The sequence below is a fragment of the Talpa europaea genome, assembly GCF_964194135.1.
Source record: "Talpa europaea genome assembly, chromosome: 7".
NCBI lineage: Eukaryota > Metazoa > Chordata > Mammalia > Eulipotyphla > Talpidae > Talpa > Talpa europaea.
Window position 1 is genome coordinate 55,422,897 of NC_140074.1, and position 23,087 is coordinate 55,445,983.

Below are 23,087 nucleotides of genomic sequence, written 5' to 3' on the forward strand. Positions count from 1 at the left end.
GGTACAAGTTAGTCTTCACCATTATTAATGGCATTTTTCACTGGGAGTTGGTGAGAGGCCCCAATAAAACAAGTCTTTATCTTTAATCTAGTCAATTCTACTGCATGGATCAGCATGACAAATCATACATTTTGTTGTTGATAACTATAGTTATATCTGAAATTTTATAACCAGAGCCAGATGCAAGATACTTAAGTATGTTTAAATATCACATTTACTACTTTTAACTTGAGAGCAATTGCAACATATTCTCTGCTCATTTCCTCCCTAGACATTAAGCTCACCACAATTTTCTGTGGCTGGAACTTTCCCCATGCCTGTGTGTGTGTGTGTGTGTGTGTGTGCGCGCGCATGCACATGCATGTGTCCTTGTCTGCCTGTGTCTATGTGAGTGCATACTTCCAATTTTTTTTAAAGATTTATTTATTTATTTATACAAGCACTGGGTACAGTCAGAAGCGCGGGAGGGTGAGAGAATTCACCAGAGCCAGAGTGGGGAGCAGAGCAGGCAGACTGGCGAAGTACACTGCTGAGGGGAGCAGAGGGCGGCAGGAGAGGTCTGCACACCATGTGGAATCCTCACCCTGCGGGCGGCCGGGGAGATTCACAACCAAGCGCTCAACCGCTGTGCCACCGGGAGGCCCATACTTCCAATTCTTGCTCTTTCACCAGTACTTCAAGTTTCATTTTAACTGAACATCAATTTCATTTTCTTTCAGCCTTTGATTTTGTTGATGAGAACATTAACTTACTACTTTATAATTAAGAAAATCTTTTTGTGCCCTGATTTAAAAAATTTTAAAAAATGAGGGCAACACCCTGCTTGCCTGGGTGCTGTTTTCCATTAAGCAGTTCTCCTGGGGGCGGCCCATAAGATGATGCCTGGTGTGCCTTTCCATCAGCCATTTAGACATTAGCACATCTGCTTTCTCCCCAGTTGCCTCAGGTCACCCGCTGAGCCTTGCGGTTGGTATCATCTCTGTGTTTCTTGCTTGTAAGACTCATCGCTAACTGAGATGATTTGTTTTTAGATAGACTCAAACATTTTTTCCAATTTAACTTTTAACTTTTGTTATATTTAATTAAGGCACACATACCTTTTGAATCAGAGATGTAAAGTGATTTTGTTTTTACAACCAAAAAGTCCCAAGATGGAATTTAGTGGAATAAATTCCCCTTTCCATTTTATATTTTGAAAAGTGTTTTGGTTTACATTTTCATTTCTAGGACTTCCAAACGCTTTAGTTTTTATGGTTCTTTGAATCCAATGTATCTATACACTCCAACTGTTCTTCATAGTTGGCATGGACAGTATTGACTGATCCCAAACCTGCCATGTTATGAGTTCATGCTAATCTTTGAAAGCAGTGATCAAAGACCTAGATTAGGACTGGGCCAGGAGCTAAGGAATTGACTTAGAGCAAATGTAAAATCAAACAGTGTAGTTGGATGGCTCAGGCTCATTGTGTCAACATTTATTGTGTTCCCACTATTTCCCAGGTATTGTGCAAGGTGCCAGCATTACAGTGGTGCTGGCCATTTGGAACAAAGCTGATGGAACATCTGAGAAAGAATAGGTTTTAGACAAGCATATAATAAATACAATGAAGGAGTACATTGAAAGTGTATAATAGACCTGAATCAGTCAAGGCAATTAAGGAAATCTTTCCATTGAAAATAGCATTATAGTACTGATAGGAAGAAGGAAGATTATAAGACAAATCTGGAGGGCAAAAGGGGATTTCTCTGGGCAGTGGCACTAGCATGTGAAAGTTTACAGGGATAAGAAAGAGCTTGGCATGTTACAGAGAAGTATGGGTAGGGTTCAGTTGGACATGGGATAGAATTGTTGCAAAATGGAACCAGGAAGGCTTAACAGAGTCAATAGTGACAGCAAACTCAGCCATTCACTAGGCAACCTTCTGCCTTGAGAGGCCTACTCGGTTGTGAGGGTGCCAGCAACAGGGACTCTAGATGGTAATCGTGTCTTGAAGACTGTCCAGTCAGGCTTAGGACTGACGTATGAGCCAGGCATACTTGCAGGTTCAAAGGTCTCACCAGGTAAATGGGGTAACTGAGTCCTAGTCACGGAGTGACGTCCAGCAGGTATGCAGTTCTAAAAAGATATACAGGTGCTATGAAAGTGATTCATCAGATTTAAATTGCAGGGACAAATATAAAGAGTGATATATGGACCAGAACAATGTACTTTGGAAGCCCTGAAAGAATCTTGAATGATTCCTGGGTCTGAAAAGGCACTTGAGAACAATTTGAGTGCCCAGGTATTTAGCTTATTTTTAAAAAGATTTATTTATTTATGCATACAAGAGCTGGGGTACAGGCCAGAGATGCCGGGGGGGGGGGAGGTTTGAGAGGATTCACCAGAGACAGAGTGGGGAAACAGAACAGGCAGACTGACTGAAATACACTGCTGAGGGGAGCAGTGGGAGAGACAAGACAGGAGAGGTCTCCTTCGCCATGTGAGTTTCTCTCTGGCTGACCTGGGATCAAACTCGTGCTGCAGAGGCTGCAGACTGCTTCATAGTATGGTGCTTAACCCCTTGTGCCACCAGTGTGGCCCTATTTTCATATTTTGTAAAGATTTGACTCAATGCTAGATTTCCTTGCATTGTGGGTTTATATTCTTTGTATTTCTTTGCCCTAATGTGGGCTAGCTCAAGAGCTGGAGCTACCTGTGAGAAACTACAAAGAGGAGACACTGAAGAAAACAGGGGTACCAATGCCCCCCTCCTATTCTGTTTGGTCTTCACAGTGTCATTCCTTAACAAGCTTTGAAAAGTATCTTAAGCTGAAAAAAGGATTTCTCCTGAAAACCGAAGTGTCGCATTTCTAAATCCTACATCATCTCATGATGAAATCTATTTTATACTCACCTACAATCCCACTTGATTTGTTCCTATTCTTTAATGTCTTTGTTGCTTTAAAAAATGCAAAATAGTTAGGTTTTCCAACTTTGGGGAATTAAATTCAGACTGTTATCCTGGTTAGAGATAATGTACTGAATTGAAATGATTCAGAACAGTGAGGGGTAGCTCAGTGCCACCAAGGAAGTTAATTCCTATTTAACATGTGTTAAAAATGAGCTGGATTTAGAGATTATGGCTCATGAGTACTGGGGAATAAAATGAAATGTAACTCTCACAATTCATTTTTTATTACCTTTTAATTTTCCCTTTCTATTCCAACCTGCCTCACCTCCAATTTAAGATTTGGGTCATATAGTAATAAGCCCGCTCCCCTCCCCCTTTCTAGACATCCTCTCATTTCAAATTAAATCAACCTGAGTTTTCAGAATTCCGAGAAAATTTCACTGTGTCAAATGTTGTAAAACTCATACCTTAGACATGGCCTGGGCTATGGATTTTCTATCACACTTTCCCTTGTTAACACCAGGGAAAAGTACATTCCTGGCAGCCCAGAATCTCAATAAATATTCAGTATTCTGCAACAGACAAGTTAACAAAGAAAAACAGCAGTACTCTGCAAATGTTTCTCAGTCAATGAGAAATGTTTTCATGTTGGAATCACGAAGTCATAAACTGAAGTCCTCTGCCTGCTGTGTGGTTAGTCAGGAGTCTGTTCGGTTCCTGGGAACAGAAAGTATTCTTGACCCTGTGTGTGCCCCAGTGATTAGTTGGTCTAATCCCTTTTGGATGTTTTTTTCTCCAGGGCCTTGGATAGTTTTCTCCCTTGCTTGTCAGTGCTGCCGAAAACTCAGGGGGGTCCTCTGCAGAGCTCCCCAGCTCTCTGCGGTATTCTCTTCTCTGCTGCTCTGCCTTGCAAACTCCACTGCTTTGGCCTTCCACTTTCTGTGCTCTCCCTACCCAACTCAGGCCACCTTCCCGTGTTCTCCTCTGTGCTGTGGCTAAAGTCTCTCTCTGTGGCTAAAGTCTCTCAGTTTCCATCTTTCAGGAAATGCTGACCATGGCTTATGTCCTATATTGTGGATACCAGAGTCTCACTTTGTGATATCACTTGTGTCAAGTGTGACATGCAGTGCCAGTTGCTTTCTCTTGACTGGATGCACAAACCCTCTAGAGCTATTTTAAGACTGTTTAAAATTGTTTTTGACACTATTTGAGACCCCACACCTTATGATAATAAACTCATGAAGAATAATCTATATCTGACAGTGAGTTTTTAATTTTTTTTAATTTTTAATTAATTTATTTTGTGGAAGAACTGGTGCTCTTCAGAGGTGCAGGGGGTGAGGAGAGGATTTACCAGAGACAGAGTGGGGAGCAGAACAGGAGGATTTACTGTAATATACTGCTAAGGGGAGCAGCTGGCAAGACAGGAGAGATCTGTTGCACCCTATGCGGGTTAGCTCCCTGGCCAGGGATCCAACTCAAGCCATAGCCATGATAGCACTGAAACTTAACCCCTAGGTCACCAGGGGGGCCCTGAGTTTTTATTTTCTGGCAAAGTGAAAAGATGTTTTCCAAGTCATTCAGAAAATTTTACAAAGAATCCTTACATTTCAAAAATAAGATAAACAACTCAGTTTAAAAAACTCCAGAATATTTGAATATATATTTCAGAAAATAAGCTATAAGAATGGCTGATAAACACAAGATTCGCAACATCATTTGTCACTATGAAACATAAACTACAATGAAACATCATTTCACCCCCACTAGAATAACTATAATAAAAAAAAGATAGGCAATAAAAATGTAAATGAGGATGCAGAGAAGTGGGAAACCCTTGTGCACTGTTGGTGACATTGTAAAATGGCACAACCACTTTGGAAAAACAATTCTGCACTTCTCTTAAAAAATTAAACATCATTGAGCACACAACCCAGCAATTCCACTTTTAGGTATCTATGAGATCTGAAAATATATATCCACACATGTATTCTTTGCATCATTAGCCATAAAATTTAATACAACCTAAAAATGGATACAGCAAAAATTAGGAACAATTGGTGAACGTTTTAGAGCCACACAGTGGAAGTGAAAGGAAAAAAATTACTGACAGGTGAATGAACTTCAAAATCATGCTAAATGAAAGAATACAAGTCAAGAGACCAATTATTGTGTGATTCTAAATATTTGCAATATTTGGAAAAGGCAACACGGTAGGGTCAGAAAGCAAATCAGTAATTAACTACAGAGATGTAAGGGAGATATCATAAGGATTAACAGTAAATGGGCATGAGAATTCTTTTTTGGATGATGAAGTTCTAAAACTGTTTTATGGTGATAGTTGCACAATTTGGTAAATTTACTGAAATATATTGAATTTTTACACTTGACATAGTTGAATTTATGTGTAAAAAAATACTTCAATGTGTATCTATCACCATATAACATAAAAAACTAGGTTGCATTTTGGACCATAAAAGGGATGATAAAGGAAAATTTACACAATGCCTAAAGCTTGCCCTGTTGTCTCCATCCCATTGCTTTTCTTTATTAACTGTTTGGAGAAGACGTCTAAAATAATGCTGCCTTTGTTTTTTCCTGGTGCCCCTTGCCTACTTCGATTTTGTTTAATTTTAATTTTCTTTACAGATATGTGACATTGCATTTAAATGATGCAAACAAAAAGATTCATCTAAATCTTAAATATTGATAGTGAATTCTAAGATATTTGGGCTAAGTATGGATAAAATGCAAAGAATACATCATTAAAAAGCAAATCAACTTAATGTGTGTTCTGCAAATGGACCCTTTCTAATTGTAGAAAATTTTAGTTGTCCTAGATCCCAAAATAGAAGTGTGAAATAATAGATTTTTTATGAGTATAATTTTATAACATACCCAATTTTACTTGAGAAAATGAAGTTGTCTAAAACTTAGATAATTTAAATGTTGATTGGCATAGACTTAATAATGCACATGAGGTTATATTTAATCAGAGTTTAATCCTCACATAACAAGTTTGTATCTCAAAAAGAGAAGGAATATATTTTAATATTTTAAGTTAAAAACATTAACAGAAGGAGTTGGCCATTTGCGTAGACTAGCCATAGCCTTGATGCCACTCTTTAGGCCATAATCTATGAGAACTTTTGGGAAGGATCACATGGAAACAGAACAAATGATAAGTAACTAGAGCATAAACTTGAAGCATATTCAGGATTGCTTTGGATAGAGAGTAAAAAGTATGTAATGGAAAACTCTGCTTATCTGGCCTGGAGGTTTCATAATAGTCTAAAATCTCCATCTATTGCTTTTTCAAGGAGAATCAAAATTAGCCTATTCTCTAATATAAGGATATTTTTGGTTCAAAGTAGCACAGAGATATTCTAATGAAACACTTAAAATAGCAAGCTGCTGCCCAGCTGCCATATTCTTTTATGCTAAGAGAATGTATTCTCATGTTAACCCCTTGTGTTTGGGACACACACACACACACATACCACACACACGAGGCTGATGGAATCCAGTGAGAGGGATCAATGATTTATTAATCCAGAGTCGTTAATAACCCTTGAAAACTGACTACAGAACTGAGGCATCCAGAGGGGGAAAGTGTTGGGGAGGGATAAGAACTAAGAAGGAAAAAAGCACAATGGCCTAGGGTGGTGTACTATGTATGATTTAGTGGGGGGTACACTACTGTGGCAATACCTGATGGGGGTATCCAAATATTACCTCAATTAAAAATAAATTAAATATAAATTAAAAGAAGAAACTGTATATCAGGCTATTGTCACATCAAAGGAAATTAAAATTCAGTATATGTACTTTCTCCCCACTCAATGAATGGTTATTTACAAGTTAGATAATTTATATTTCTATTAATTGTTTTACTTGGCACAACAGTTCATTTGCTTTGTTTGATAGATACTTACTTCGAGGATGTGTTGATTTTGAAAATTCTCTACTAGTATCAGTTTACTTTAATAAAAATGAAAACTTTGGGGTGGAGGGAAGCAGATGGGGTATAGACACAGGTGGTTTGGTGGAGAGTGAAAAAAATAATAATTTATTTTAAACTGTGAAATTAACATTTAAATCACATGCACAAAAATAAATAAAAAAATTAAAACTCTTGAACAACTAGGTTTGCAGAGATTTTGGGTCAGAGGACGCATGCATAGGATACTGCACCCCAACTCCTGCACAAAAAAGCAAACAAAAAACAAAGTATTAATAGTTAATAGCCATGTAATCAAGGGAGCAAGGGAGCAGAATTGTCAAGTAAGAAAGTAAGGAATTACGGCCTCAGTACTAACTGTCAGCTCCACAGGGAGAGGCAAGGTAGAAACAAGTTCTTGGCTGCAGACCAAACAGATCAGGTACAAAGAGAGGAAATCCATACAGGATGGATAATAACATGCATTTTGTAGCAAAAAATGGTGTTGTGGCATGAAGGCAGTCTACTCGGTGAAGCCACAAGTAGTCCCAGGCCAGTAGAACGCTCTAGCCACCTGCTCATTTTGACTCGTAAGAGTGTTCATGGCTATTATTTATCATTTTTTCATTGGAATGCTTATTAGTCTGACCTGACTGTGTTGTAGATCACTTTTTTGCATTGTTTGTAGACAACCTGCTTATCTACAGAATAAAGGGTATTTTTTTTAATACTTAAAAGGACCTTTAAACACACGGTTCTCACCCCATGCTACCTGTCTTTTTTGTTTTTGTTTTTTCAGCTTGGACATTTTTAGATGGTGCAGCCTTGATACATGGTGTACGAAATGGCTGTAGGAAACAACACTCAGAGAAGTTATTCCATCATCCCGTGTTTTATATTTGTTGAGGTATGTATATATTTTTTAACTTTATGGACAAATTGGGGTAATAATAGCACTTTCATACTGAGAACTTGGATTTTTTTAGTGAAATTATTTCATCTTATGATTGACATCAAATTTGATAGCACAAGTATTGGTAAAGAGTTAATAGACTGTTCACAGCATTTCTTGAATAGAAAGTCACAGAATAAGCAGGTTTATAAGCTCCATGTATAAGATACAGCATAATTGTTTTGGTTATATTTTATTTTCAGTGGTGATTTGAAGGGATTATTAATTATGAATGCAAGAATTTAATTAAATTGTTTTTTTTTAAATCAATATTATTTTTCAGGAATTCAATAAACCAGGCAGTTTATAGATGATGTTAGGTGCTGGTCTTTTGTCTTGGAGCCCAAGTAAGGAGAAAATTCTGAGAGCTGGGCATTTTTCTTTAATGGGGTATTGAGAGCTTGTATAATATACAATTACTTTTTTTTTTTTTTTATAGAGGCATGCTTTTATTTATTTGTTTGCTGGTTTGTTTGTTTGTTTTGTTTATACATGCACTGGGTACAGTCAGAAGTGCGGGAGGGAGGGTGAGAGAATTCACCAGAGCCAGAGCGGGGAGCAGAACAGGCAGAAGGACCGAAGTACACTGCTGAGGGGAGCAGCGGGCGGCAGGAGAGGTCTGCTCGCCATGTGGGACCCTCCTCTGGTGGCCGGGGAGCAGCCGGGGATCGAACCGGCGCCGCAGAGGCCGCGCGCAGTTTCGCAACCCAGCGCTCAACCGCTGCACCACCGGGGAGGCCCTATACAATTACTTTTAGTCATGAATGATTTTATTACTCTAAGTTTGCACCAGCAAATAGTTTTTCCAGCATCTCGTTGGTTATACTTCTTGCACTCTTTCTTCACTGTACCTCTCTATATATTGTTGCTATAGAGGAGACAAAGGCATGGAAATTTGGGGAACTTTTTAATCAGGTTATCTCACATCAAGATGTTGGTTTGCTAGAGTTATTATTTCTGCCTTCTCAAATAGGGCATCTAATGGATCGTTCTTTATCCTAAAAATCAGTTTTAATATATGAAACTGTAAAGGACAGAAAAGTAAATGTGCTGGGTTTCCTTCCTGGGTAACTGCCGGCATAGCCTCTGTATCCCAAGTGTCAGCGGTTACACATTCTTACATTATGGTTTCTTTTTCACTGAGTGTGGGAGGAAGAGGCATGTTTATCTATTTTATTACCCATGTGAAAACAGACAAATACTTGGGTTAAACCACTACTCATCTTAGCAGAAATGTGTAGTACATATGTTGTTTAAACACAGCCTATGATTCAATGGTATCTCTTGAAAAAACTAGCTAAGTAGTCAGGTGACTAATTTTGATCATTCTGATTTTTGACCTGATGTGTATATGTGTTTGATCCTTGAGATTAACCATCTAGACATTTCTTAGTAGTTTAAATGAATAAATAGCACTCGATGATTTATTTCTTCCTCACATTTGGGAACTTGTTTGCATTGCAGAATCAGATACAAACAGATTTGCTTGGGATGGTGGTATTAATATAAATCAAGACACACATAGACTCAAGCTGACAAAAATCTCTGAAAGGGTAGACAAAGAACTTGTCTCTTAACATAAACAAAGTTTCTCAATACTCTTCTTTTAACTTACTCAGCAAGGCCAAAGATAAATCCATTGAAACAATACCTATATGTATGTGGGTTGAAGTTACTATTGTTTATATTGAAATCGTAAGTAAGAAAAAGGAGTTCCTTCTCCTACTGCATGCAGGAAAGGATAGAAAACTATACTGCTGTTTTCAATGTTAAATCCTTTCTCTTTTGTATAAAAAAAAATGCACTTTTCAAGTAAGCTGGAGGAAACTAGGAAATAAGTTATTTGTCATCATCTTTATCCTCTAGGTAGCAATTTTATTTCAAACTTTCTTAAAAATCAAACAGGAACCAAATCTCAAAGTAAGAAGTGTAATTTCTTGCTGAAAGCTATTCTCTGAAGATTTTCAGCTCTCTAATGCATGAATGATGAGCTTGACTGGTAGAGCAAGCCATAAGAGACATAAATCAGTCTTTCTGTGTCTCAGCCTGAAGAGAACATAAATATAAGTCTAAAAATCTGGGAGAGGAATGGTAGTTTATTCTTTTTCTTGCTGTATTGTCATTCTTATTTTGCGTGGAATCTTAAGATGTATCTTCTTTCAGAAGCAGGCAGGGAAAAGGAAAGGAAGTAAAGTAACATAATGTAGAAATTGAGAGGGGAGGAGGCGAATTTCAAAGGGCTCTCATGAGTTTTATCAAGCACTTATTGTATATCTACTTTATTCCAGGGGTATCAGAAAATTTGGTCAAAAATAACTTTTTAAAATGATTGTACTTTTGTCTAAAGTTGTCATTCTAATCTTCCTACATTCTGTCTCTAGTTTATGGTGGATTGTTTTTTTTTTTTTTTTAGCTCCTTTTCAGTAGAACTTGCTTATTTTGTTGGATTCATATGGGTCTTGGATCTTCAGAGCACCTCATTGGAGGGATCTTGCATGCGTGTTTCTCTTGGGCTTAGGCTTCAGTATTCAGAACCCAATTTTGCATAACCCCAAAGTATAATTAGTCAAGCCTTCCTTGCTGTCTTTCTATACCAGCAGGTGAATTTGTACAGAATACTCTTTCTCTGAAAGTGAAAAGCAAGGTTTCATGAATTCTGACTTTTATTTTTTTAATATTTTTTTTAAATTTTATTTTATATAATTTTTACATCATTTTTCGTTTTTGCACAATATATGCCTTTTCATCTTGGTTATATTCCCCGTACAATTCCCACCCCCCCCTTTTTTTGACCCTAATCCCTCCTCCCCTCCTTCCTGAATTCTGGCTTTTATTCAGGAGTCTCATTTTCAACTCAATTCCTTATGATACCATGGACCTTAATCCCAAAGAGATTGGGATTGAGAGATTGACACATATCATCAGTCATTAAGTTATCATTCCTGTTTTCCGTACCCTTTTTGATACAGCTCACCTGTAAATTAAAAAAAAAAAACTAACAGGAATTTTAGATGTTTTTGGTGAAATTTTATCATGCCATCTTTGTTCATGAACACATTCATTTAACATACCGTTATTCAGTATCTATTATTTTTGCCCTTTATTCATATAAACAAAGCTTCTGTAACTTGAATCTCACCCAGTTTTTACAGAGCCAGGACTGCGGGGTCATGCTTGAAATGTACCTGAGGTGGGGAAATGGAAAGTGGGAAAGAGAAATGCATTAAGGCCCACAGTGGCACACCATTGTGCATTTTCTTGGTGATTTTAATTGTATGAGCACCAGTGTTTACTGGAGGATGTTTTATATGTGCCAGTTGTTGAGAAATATAAATATCAACTTGCCTGTATAATTCAAAGTTGCTGACAAAGTAGGAGCCTGCTTGGGATCCACCCAGAAGGCTAACACAGTGGTAGAGAATCTATCTGACAAAGCAAAAGCGTAAAAGATCTCATGAGAGTTAACAAGTCAGGAGGGCATTGCTCTAGGTAAGCCGAGTGTCACAAACTAAAATGAGAAGTTAAAAAGTCACCTAAAAGTTTGTAGGTTGAGAGTATATACAGAAATGAATGGACTAAAAGGGAGGAGATTAACCATGCGAGGACACAAGAATGGATTGAGGTACACAGGCAAGGTGCACGGCAGATGAAGCTTGAAGTTGAGATATTCAGAAAAATGCCACTTTTGTACATCTCCCAGGGCTGGTTAAGTGATATGTTCCTGGCTGTGCTGGCCAGAGTCTCTTAAATAGAAAGCCCTTGCAAGGGAATAATGATTTTAAGGTCCAGAATATAAACTTTTCTATCACTAAGGAAAGGAAAATCCATAGTCACTAAAATTCCAAGATGCTCCACAACAGTATCTCTGGCCTGTGCCTTTTAGCGCCTTGCTTATTTGATTCTGCCTAGAGCATGTGCAAATTAGCCAATGCTGAACTAGACAAAAGCTAGAGAAGGCAGAGGGTAGGGGCAGAGGAGTAGAAAATTAACAACCTAGAAGAGCTTGGGGCCATCTACTTCTCGTCCTCATTTTTGTTTCTTGAACTCAATAATATTACATTTTGGTGAGGATGAAAGTACTTATAGCACTATAACTAAAAAACCCCCAACACAACAAAAGTAGTGATCAAAACAATTAAATATTATCTTTGTGTGTTTTTCATCCTCAGATTTTTTTCCTCTTTCCCTCCCTCCATATTCCCTCTCCTCCGCCTTCTCTTTCTATTTATTTCTGATCCTCTTCTGTCTCTTTCTCCTTGCTTTCCTTCTCTCAAAGCTTTCCCTCAGTCATTCAACAACACATGCCATACTTGTGTATCTACAAAAGGAGGGCTTCCTTGAAGAAAGCACACTCAAATTGATGATTGAAGAATCATGTTTTTTCCTAAAATTAAGAAGGTCTCTCATGCCCCCACAATTAATACTGATTTTGTATTTTTCTAAAATGCTTAGAACTGCAGTACCCCATAGATATCAGTGGATTCCTCTCAAAACAATTTCATTGCAGTCTTTATAAAATCATAAATAACTTGAACAGTCAAGTTTCTTTCAAATGTATTTGTGCTAACAGCAAAACTCTAAATGGAGCTTAGCTTCCTTGGCAGACAGTATTAAGTACCAGGAGTCTGGGTATAATGAATGCAATTGTTGCTTGATGTGTAGAGATGTGGCAGTTAGATCATTTTGACAGTGCTTGTACTTGCAACTTTTATGACAACTAATTTTTCTCTACTGGAACCTACCAGGTGATTGTTATAAATTCCAGCCTGAAGATAAATAATCTCATGAGTTTCTGCAAGAAATTTATAATTTCAAATGTCTTTCTCTGGGGCCAGAAGTTAAGGAATTTCATACCATCAGTTTTTGGATACTGAGTACCATCTCAAGACCTCCTTTATTTTATGTGTCTCAGGTTTTAAAAGCAGAGACTCTAGGCCTTGCTTTCTGCTTTTTATTTGCAGGTCCTAAGGTTTGGGAAAAAAGAGACTTATTTATAGGATTCTGTGTCGCCAGTGTCTATGACCTGCAAACACTTGGCTTACTTTGACTAGCACAAGTGAAAACTCAAATGGCTGACTTGTCAACCTAATGACATACGCAAAGTTTAGCTGTTTAATTTGTTTGCTTTCCATGGACATTAGTCTGTTTTGACAGAACCGAATGAAAAGACAGATAGCTTTGACACCTCAAACACAGGATACAAAATAGCCAATTAATCTTGTCCAGCCAGCCTGGGAGTTCTGGTACTCACCCTTTCTACTAAAAACCAAGCCATGGATAGACGATTTTTTTTTCCTTTTGGATTTCTCACTCAGCTTGCATTGTGTAAGCAATGATATGTTCTCTCACACATGCTTCCAAGTAAAATAAGGACCTTGGTTGTTTGATATGTGTAATCTTACTACTTAGCCTATTTGACTCCTTCCAGAGAATTTCATGTTGAGTTTTTAATGGCAAGTTCTGTTTTCCATTATGAGAATTCTTCATGAGTGAACATGTTTCTATCTCTTTGTCTCCTCAGCCACCTCCAAAAGTAATTTGTCTTTTCTTACCTTAGTTATGTAGTTACATACATAGAAGTCTTAGAAGTCTTATCACTCCTCCCTGGTCTTAACCTTTTGAAGGCTAGGATTATATCATCTTCATCTTATCTTTTGATACCTATTATAGAAAGGAATTTGTACAAAATATGTGCTTGTCTTTGGTTGGATTCCTCCAGAAACTGACCCTAAAACAAAGATTTGAATACAAGCAGTTTATCTGGGTGGTAATCTCAGGAAGTACCTGCGTAGAACAGGGAAATGGAAAAGGAATGATGCTAATATAGGACACACTGAAGAGCAGACTCCACTTGTGGGGAACTGGGGTTTAGCGCATGCTGGAGACTTCTGGGAGATGGCTACAATATGCCTCAGAGTTATCCCAACTGAAGGGCAGGAAACTGATAGTTATATAGTAGCTGCCTCACTGTTTGAGACTTGCTCTGAGGGCATTGATTCCTGGGTACTACATGCAACCATTGTACTTCTGTACCCCAGGAAGCCCCCCAGGCAGAGAGTTGCTTTGTAAGAAAACAGTAGGTACCCAGGGACCATGAGCAGGGAACCACTGCCTCTAACCTAGTGCTCAGTAAATTCCTACTGCACAGAATTGAATGGGATTTGCTGAGAACTAGAAGAAATGACACTGGTCATGGTGTGAAAAATACATTTGCAGAGGTTAAAACCTATACCCCTAAAGCAGATTCAATGATGTAAACCAACTTGATCTCAATAAGCATAATTTGAAAACAAACAAAAAAAATCAAATGACCTTAAGATCTCAGATCACTGATTTTTACTTACCTCCTGCAGATCCATGTTTCCACAGTATCCACTGGGTCAGAAATCAGTGATTTGGGGGTAGCACCATCTGTAAAGGCAGCTGCTGGGCAGTTTTTCTTCTAACTCCATCACACTGTAGGCATGTCTATAGGTAAAGTAATAAAAGTACTTTGTAAACTTTTCAAACTAAGCTATCTCAGTAAACATCAGGAGAAATAGCCTTAATGTTCCTTTGGAAGACATACTGGACCAGGAGCCAGGGAATTCAGATTTTCGTACATGACTTGCAACCTTGAGGTTTTGCAGAAATCACTTTGAACCTTTTAGGCCTCTTTTAGCTAATCTGTAAATGTACAGCTTGAAAAGTAGGGTTTCTTTCAGTTTCAAACATGAATATTGTAGAAATAAGGCAGAGTACTTGTATCTTTTATATGGATCAGGTAGGGATTAAGAGAAAAATTACAGATTTACATATATGTGCAAGCACACATGTCTGTTTCTATAATCTGTGTATGTATGTGTTCTCTAGTTATTTTTCTCTTAAAATGAGAACAAATTGTTATTGCATTCAGAATATGTCCTTTTCAAATGATTTTTCCCATGAAAGCAAATGGTTTCCTTTCCCACTTACAAATGAAAATGTAATTTCCACGTGGGATTAGAACAGAACATTTGAGAAAACAAATTATTTCTTTCTTGTGACTAACATGAGCAGGTGGTCTGTAGAAATGAATGTCAGTTTAAACATTTGTTTAGACAAATAATCTAAGATTGCTTCCCCATGTGATAACATGTTATTGGTTACTTATTGAATGAATGGATAAATAAACCCTCAAGAACTGTAAATATCCACCTCCCTTCCTTTCACATGAAGAATGATGTAAAGAAGAAAGTAGGTGCATTGGATCATACTGTCCTGCAGGGTTATTTTAAGAGCTGCCTTGTATGTGTTGATTGTACCTGGTTTCGGACAATTCAGCAGAGTTGTCATCATACTCTCTAATTCTTTGATTCAGTTCTCAGTGCTGTGGTTTTCTGCAGCTGCAGTTTGACAGTCTTCATACTCCAAGAATTTGGGCATGGTGCTCTTTCTTTGAACGCACATGTGCTTATAAAATACTGTTCCAGAAGCTTGCGATGAATGAGATGAATGAGGAGTAAAGAGAAAGTGGGAGTAAGCATGCAGGACAGAACCCAAGCTTCTACCCCAAGTCATCTCTGTGTTACATGACATGAGGACACCCCCACTCACCACCAATGGCAAATTCATCACTAATGAGCCGTATCTCAATATATGAACTGAGCAAAGAATTCCTTAGGGAGCCATGAGCTATATGACATGTCTTTAAGGAACTAGGGGAAGAGGAATTCTGAGCCGTTGAGAGAGTTTGAAAGTGGAAAGAGTGTTCTTCGTGGGGGGAACAGAAGTAACTAGTGAGTTAACCAGGAAAACACTGAGGACCAGAGAGGGATATCCTGGAGTCAAAGGAGAAGTCCTAGATGGAAGACTAGCAGCCCTGTCCTACCTATAAACTTATTTTATTTGGGTCATGTGCTATTTTATCTATCAGGAAACTTTCCATAAAAATACAAGTTGTGTTGCCTTTTGAAAACTGGTACCACTGGTGACCTCGCTGGTGGCCTAGGTGTTAAGGCTCAGCGCGATTACCTCTATGACCTGAGTTTGATCCCCAGCCAGGGAGCTAACCCATATGGCGCAGCAGACCTCTCTGTCTTGCCCACTGCCCCCCTCAGCAGTGTTTTCCAGTAGATCTGCCTGTTCTGCTTCCCATTCTGTCTCCAGTGAATCCTCTCACCCTTTGCACCTCTGGCATACACCTCAGTTCTTCTACATACACACACACAAAGAAAACTGATACCGCTGGGATCACATCCTATAATGCACCTGTCTCTTTGACAGCTTCCCCTATAAACAGAGCCTATAGTTTTGGATTAACCAAGTTTTGGATTAACCAACCTATTACCTCATGTTTTTTCCAATTTCTCGCATTTATCTTGGTCCCTATAGGCTGTGAGATGTCAGGTCTGGTCTGTAGAGTAGATTCAGGATTTCTAAAGGGACAGTGTGTACTGGACATTTCATTAGCAGCATGGAAGTGAATGGGTAGTCACTGTTTGCCTGATTCCCCTGGAGAGAACCCATTGCTCTGAGAGGGTTTGCTTCTTGCTTACGTGTCCGTAGAAGATGCACTCTTAAAACTGAGTACCTGTCAGCGGTTGGGAATTTCTTGGTAGTGATGGGCTTTCTACCCCCTGTGATAGTTTTCTTTCTCAGCACACTTACCTTTGCATTTTAATTAGTTTGTGTGGCTCTCTGTAAACACTTATACCTCTTTTAGACATTCCAGCTATTCTTTAATCTTTATACCTCAGCTTTCATTTGTTCCAAATGGCTAAGTAACTCTCCACTGGAAAATTTGCTTAGTCTCAGTAAATTTGTGTCCGTTATTAGTTCAGATTAGTTTTGCCAAATCACTGAATATAATATCCTCAGGGTAGAATAAATTAATACATTTGTAAAGGTAATTCCATTAAGTATCTTTTTCACAGCAGTCAAAAACAGGATTTAGAAAATTTGGTTTTCTCAACACAAATTCTAATTAGTTATAAACTGTAAGTTGGTACTTTCCACACTTAAATAATACATCTTTCTGGTCACTATCACCCACTTTAAAGGTTTCCCCTTTGATGAAATAAAGAGAGAGAAGCATTCAACTTGGGCATGCGATTCTTTCTTACCCAGCATTGGTTTCTTCAGTTACTCAATCATATCACTTATTGATCACACCTAGAAAGCTTGAGGCAATAAAGAGGCCTGCCCTCAGACACCAATAAAATGGAGAAAGTAGACCTGTAGTTTTCAAAGGATGGTCCCCAACCTGAAGCTCAGCATCATGTTGGAACTTGTTAGAAATGCAGACTCACAATTCCCATTCCAGATATAATGAACTAGCAAGACTAGGGCTGGACCCCATCATCAGTGTTTTAACAACCCCTCCAGATGATCCTGAGAACCAAGTGTCCTATGTTGTCCATCATCTCTGCACAAAGCTTCCTCTAAAACTAAACAAGTGAATGTAGGCATGAGGCGCAGTGTATTCAAAGAGATAGACTTTTTTCCTTTGTGAACTTTTCCTGTCTAGTGGGTATAAGCTGTGTTGATATTTAGGCATAGATATGTTATAGACATTAAGGTAATTGTGGAATGAATGAAACCTTCTCTATTTCTCTGTTTAAGGTTCTTTCTCATGTTTGTTGGGCACATTCAGCCTAGCAGTAACTTCATAGCCCAAAAACCTGTGTTTCTCCCCTTTATCCAATCTCTTTTCCATTGTCTACTGATCAGAGAGATAGCAAATTACAGGGAGGTAGTAATGTTTTGGTCCAAAGCATGAATACTCGTAGGGCAACATTGGCAACATATTTTGAGCAGTTGACAATACAATTTTCTTACTGGTCAAAGTATTTGATTTCCACATCATATGAATGGGAAGAAATTGGACCTCCAGACTTGTCCATTTCTCAGCTACAGAGGTAGTCCCTCTAAAGAATTACTACAAACAAGGATTGTTTTTACTAGTAAGAAGTTTTAAAAATAGCACATCAGCTATCTTCTGGATCACAGCCTTGCTGATCTAATCATTTGTTCTGTCTTTAAGGTTAACACTGATTCCTATAGACAGTTTGATTGTGCAGTGATTCTTAAGTAGGCATGAGCCCAGGAATAGTGGAGTACTTGATAAAGAGAATGAGCAGGACTTCCTGATAGTACAGTTGACCTTGAGCAATTTGGGGGTTAGGCATGTCAACATCCTCCCACCCCCACGCAGTTGAAAAATCCATATATAACTTTGAGCTCTCTCAAAGTTATCCTACTTCTGATCTTACTAATAACATAATCAATTACCATGTACCTCATATGTTAGATGTTTTATATACTGTATTCTTACAATAAAGCTATAGGAAAGAAACTGCTATTAAAAAATCATAAGGAAAAGAAAATATAGCACTGTACTATATTTAATAATACCATAAGTTTATGTCATATATTACAAGGAAATCTACATATAAGTGGACCTGTATAGTTCAGGGTTGTGTTGTTCAAGAGTCAAATGTATTTGGGTTAGTTTTGCAACTACTTAAGTTTCCTTCAGATGTAGAAATATTTTTGCAATTTTTAAACAAAATATTATGTACATTTGCTATGTTCTGACAATTGCTTTAAGTCGTTATCATCAACCATGCCTTGCTAATACCACAATCAATTTTTAGTACTGTGCTCAAATGTCCAATGGCATTTAAAAAAAATTACTGATTTTCATGTAGAAGTGGTGGAGGGGTATAGGCTAGAGGTTGGAGGCAGGGGAGAGGGAGTGTTGAGAGCATTCACCAGAAACAGAGTGGGGAGCAGAACTGGTGGATTTACTGAAATACACTGCTAAGGGGAGCAGTAGGTGAGACAGGAGAGGTCTGCTGTGCTAAATGTGGGTTAGCTCCCTAGCTGAAGAGCGAACTCAGGCCATAGAGGTGATAGTGCTGAGATTTAACCCCTAAGCCACCAGGGAGGCACTACAATGACATTTTGTCATAGAAAAAAGTGCTTCTGCTTTGGGATAGTGAAATATGAATTATATGTACCTCACAGAAATTAATGTAACCTATGGTACTTCTTTAGAGCACTGTAAGGATTATCCGGGAGGGTATAAGGGTGTGTATAGATAAGGAAACAAGCCATGTAGAGGTCTCCAGGGACGTAGAGGTTCTCTGGCTCAGTGGGGTTGAGTGGGAAGTAACAGGTGATTAGGAACTGATAGGGGACATGAGTCTGTGGGCCTTGTCCCGCCCCACTCTCTGGATTCCTCTGCAGGGGATACTTGCCTTCTTCCTTGTGGTCTTTATAACAGGATTTGACTATAAGAGGAATTATAGTTTCCCATCAATTTTCCCCATTTGATTTTGTATGATGTGAATATGATGAGATTTACACATTTCTGCTGGTCAATTTTGTTTGTAAAAAGAAAGGTGTTTAGAATCCAGAATTTATAAGAAGAATGCAATTTTCTTCTTTATTTGTCTTCATAATGGAAGTTGGGCCTCCTTCCATTTTTAATCTTAATTAAATTTAATATTTATGTTATAATTATGGTTTTATGAGCCCTTTGTTAATTTCAGAATTCATATGCCGCTGTTGAAAGTAATAATCAAATGATAGAATTGGTGATTTCACAAAGGGTCACCCACCTTGTTAGAAATGAGCAACTTCATTAAAATATTGAGAAAGAAAAAAAGTCTTGACACCTAAGAGCAGCTTAGTCCTGTCAGCTAGGGTTTGGTGTTCTCCTGCTGAAAACAGAGAATTTCACAGGACAGCAACATCAGACAAACCACTCTGTGACTGTGATCAATCAAGACAAAAATGAAGCCACTCTGACTTTGCATCTGAGCACATACAAGACTTGAATATTGTACAAGCCACAAAGTACTGCACATCTCACTTTCTCAGCTAGTAGAGGTGACTGCTATTTCTTTACCAGTTATAGCTTTAGTCTCCCCTTTCATCTGCCTTGCCTGTAGGTAAGATTATTGAGACAATCATTAAATTACCTCTGCTTTCTGAAGGTACCCAATTGAGAGATAAGACTTTCTTTAGACTCTCCTCATATCAGTCAAAGCCCCAATTCAGTAAGTCCTTGATAACACCCTCTTACAGAGACAACCCACAGTTACCCATGATATGCATTTTCCCTCACTGCAATGATAGCAAACCCAACTTTTTCAACTACAGGTGTGTTCTTGGTAGTCTTTGACTGAAAAATACTCTATATTGATTGCTTTGGTTTTGTTCATTCTGGGCAACACATCTGAATTATACTAGTTAAGCCTACCTCTTAATCCTTGGTGTGGCTTGCTGATGCAGCAGCTCTGCCCCTGTCTGACTTCAATTCTTCTAGGAGATCTGTTCTTAATGGCTTTATTTGAAAATAGTTTAGTACCTTGTACAGAAAGAGTCATCTTAGAAGACAAACTGAAAATCTGTGTTAGTGTTCTCTAGAATTTCACAGGATAGCAACATCCTGTGAAATAATACCAGTAGGGTGGATGGATGGGTTGATAGGTAGGTGGATGGGAAGAACAGTAGGTAAGTAGGTAGGTAGATAGGAGTAGATATTATTACATTAAACATCTAATATTTATTACATATTAGGAACTGTGTTGTTTGACATAAATTATTTTATTCCTTGTGACAAACCTTTGAAGTACATGTCATTTTTACCCCCATTTTACAGATGAAAAAGATGAAATGCAAAGAGGTGAATTACATAACTAGGATTCAAATTCAAATTACACAACTCCATATCCTTTGCTTTTAATTTCTGCATTCTACTGCCTTTAAGGAACTTCCTTTGTTTCCTAGAATTCAAGTTGTAATTCTGAATACCAACTATACCCAGAGTAACATACGTAATTTGAGGAGAGCTTAATAATAGCTGTTAAATTGTTTGTGTGTTTTATTTTAGGATGAGTGTAATTACTAAGCTCATTCTTCTCAGTTACAATAGTTAATGAGTCCAATGATCAAACTCTTGATAGAGCCATAAACTATTGTTAGTATATAACCACAGGTTTCCAATTGTATAAGCATATGTTGTCGAAAGTTTATTCCTTCAAGTTATCAAGCATCATTGTAAAGTACAACTGTGTTCTCTGAATATGATAGATATATTTGTATCAGAAGACATGAGAGATATATGTGCCACGAGAATTGAGCAGAAGTGTTTTATGGTGGTGTCAGTTGGAACAAGCGTTACCCAAGTAATACTCTTTCTTGCTGATAACCCTGGAGGTGCCATCTGATTTGTATTTCACTCTTCTTTTATCCAATCACTATTCTCAATCTTCTGTTTTCTGACCTTAGTCAGTGGTTTTATTACTCTCAGAGCCTCTTGATCACTTCTTAATACTAACTCACCATTTCTTAAACAATTTTTATAATGCTTAGCCACTTTTACACCTCTTCAAACCTTTAAACCTTTTATTTAAAATGTTAGTTTGCAAATCAAGAGCTAATTTGAATACCCAAAAGTACAACAAATGAGCACTCAGAAAAACATAATCCTTTTAAATGTATTTTAATAAGCACTATATTAAACCCCAAATAAGGCAGGTGTTTAACTTTATTTATATGCTCTAGAAATTCTAATGTTAATATTAAACAGTAAATGTGCAGAAGCATAAAATTTCTAAACAGACATTATCCTCCTATCATTTATCAATGTGAACTTTACAAATTATTAGTTTAGACATGATTGTGGTTTGCTTTCATATCCATTATCTGGAACAATCATGGGAAAACCTGTGAGTACTTGAACCCTGGGGAAATATACTCTTAGCATTTTGCATATAGAAATTTCTTTATCAGTTCCTATACCTAATATAATTTGAGTTGCAACTCATTTTCACAGTCCTTCCATTTCCCCTTATCACCAATCAGATTATAAGTCTAAGCCTCTTTATTTCAGAAGGGAAATATTCTGTGAAAAATTAAAGGGCCAAGTAATTTTAATTATAAGCACCTCAAATGTAAATGCATCATTGTTTTACTATTATTTATAGAAGGTTAAATGTTGGCAGAAAACAAGTGTGTGGTAGTTTGATTTAATAATTTATTTCCTCAGTATTGTATCTCTTACTTCATGTTTCTGACTGCACCTATTCAGAACCAGAAATATGGGTCAGTTTGGAGAGAAGGGTTTGTCCACAGTTTTGACCTGTGAAGAGATTGTGCAGCTCAGCCACCCTTGACTGCTCTGCAAGGCCTCTAGAAAAATCTGTAAAGAGATGGATGAAGTGACAAAACAGATCCTAGTTAAAACAGGTTTAGGGTTTAGGGATTTTCTTCACTGAAAGGCTAAAGATTACTCAAATATTTTTGTCCAAGTTCATTCAAGAATCCATCATGCTATTCTACAGGGATGTTAGAGGAGATTGCAACTTGACCGGCTACAAGAGGTACTTTTCTCCTTGATGACTTATGAATAGCAACTTGTACTTCAAAAAACATAAGCACATCATTACAGTGCTAACACATCCTGACCTTGCTGGCACATCCAACACTTTGCCAATGGCATGTTAATTTTTTGAAGGCCTGTTATATGTGTGTACATGTGTATGTATATATGTACACATACACATATGTGTGTATACTGTGTAATAAAATCTAAGACCAGTAATTACTTTTTTTTTTTAAGATTTATTTGTTTATGTATTTATACAAGCACTGGGTACAGTCAGAAGCGCGGGAGGGTGAGAGAATTCACCAGAGCAGAGCAGGCAGAAGGACCGAAGGACACTGCTGAGGGGAGCAGCGGGCGGCAGGAGAGGTCTGCGCGCCATGTGGGACCCTGCTCTGGTGGCCGGGGAGCAGCCGGGGATCAAACCGGCGCTGCAGAGGCTGCGGGCAGCTTCGCAACCCAGCGCTCAACCGCTGTGCCACCGGGGAGGCCCTCAGTAATTACTTTTAAACAGTGATCTGTAGCTTAATTTTTTTATATAGATGGTCATTGCAAGTTGTGTGTTATTTTTAACCTAAAATGATAACTATGCTAAGTCAAGCACATTTTACTTAATTGAGAAATATTTCACATTTTAAATTTGATCAACATTATTAATTAAAATTAGTTTGGAAGTCTAAGTCTATGCTTAGTATGAACTAAACAGAAAGAAAATAAACATTAGAGATAATCTAAAAATTATATTACTTTAGGACTTGGAAAGTAAAAGCAGCCAAACTCTATTCAAATTATGAATTTTAGTAAGTTGTTTGATATAAAATGTAGCATCTATCAATAGCCATTTAATAATGAACAGCTCCCATTTTAGAGTAAGAAAAGTAGCAAATTCGACTGGAAATTTTACATGGTAGAGACTTACATAAAGGAAGAGCTATAATAGAAGGCTAA

At 37.8% G+C, this 23,087-nt stretch overlaps 1 protein-coding gene across 1 annotated transcript in view; it reads left to right on the plus strand.

Moving 5' to 3' along the window:
* Window positions 1-7,675: 7,675 nt before the first annotated feature.
* PLPPR1 (phospholipid phosphatase related 1) overlaps window positions 7,676-23,087 on the plus strand; it is a gene marked incomplete at both ends in the record, with an annotated part of 95,502 nt that continues 80,090 nt past the window's right edge. The window contains one exon of the mRNA XM_084236138.1: window positions 7,676-7,738. Coding sequence (XP_084092264.1) covers window positions 7,676-7,738 — 63 coding nt within the window. The remainder of the gene's footprint in view (window positions 7,739-23,087) is intronic.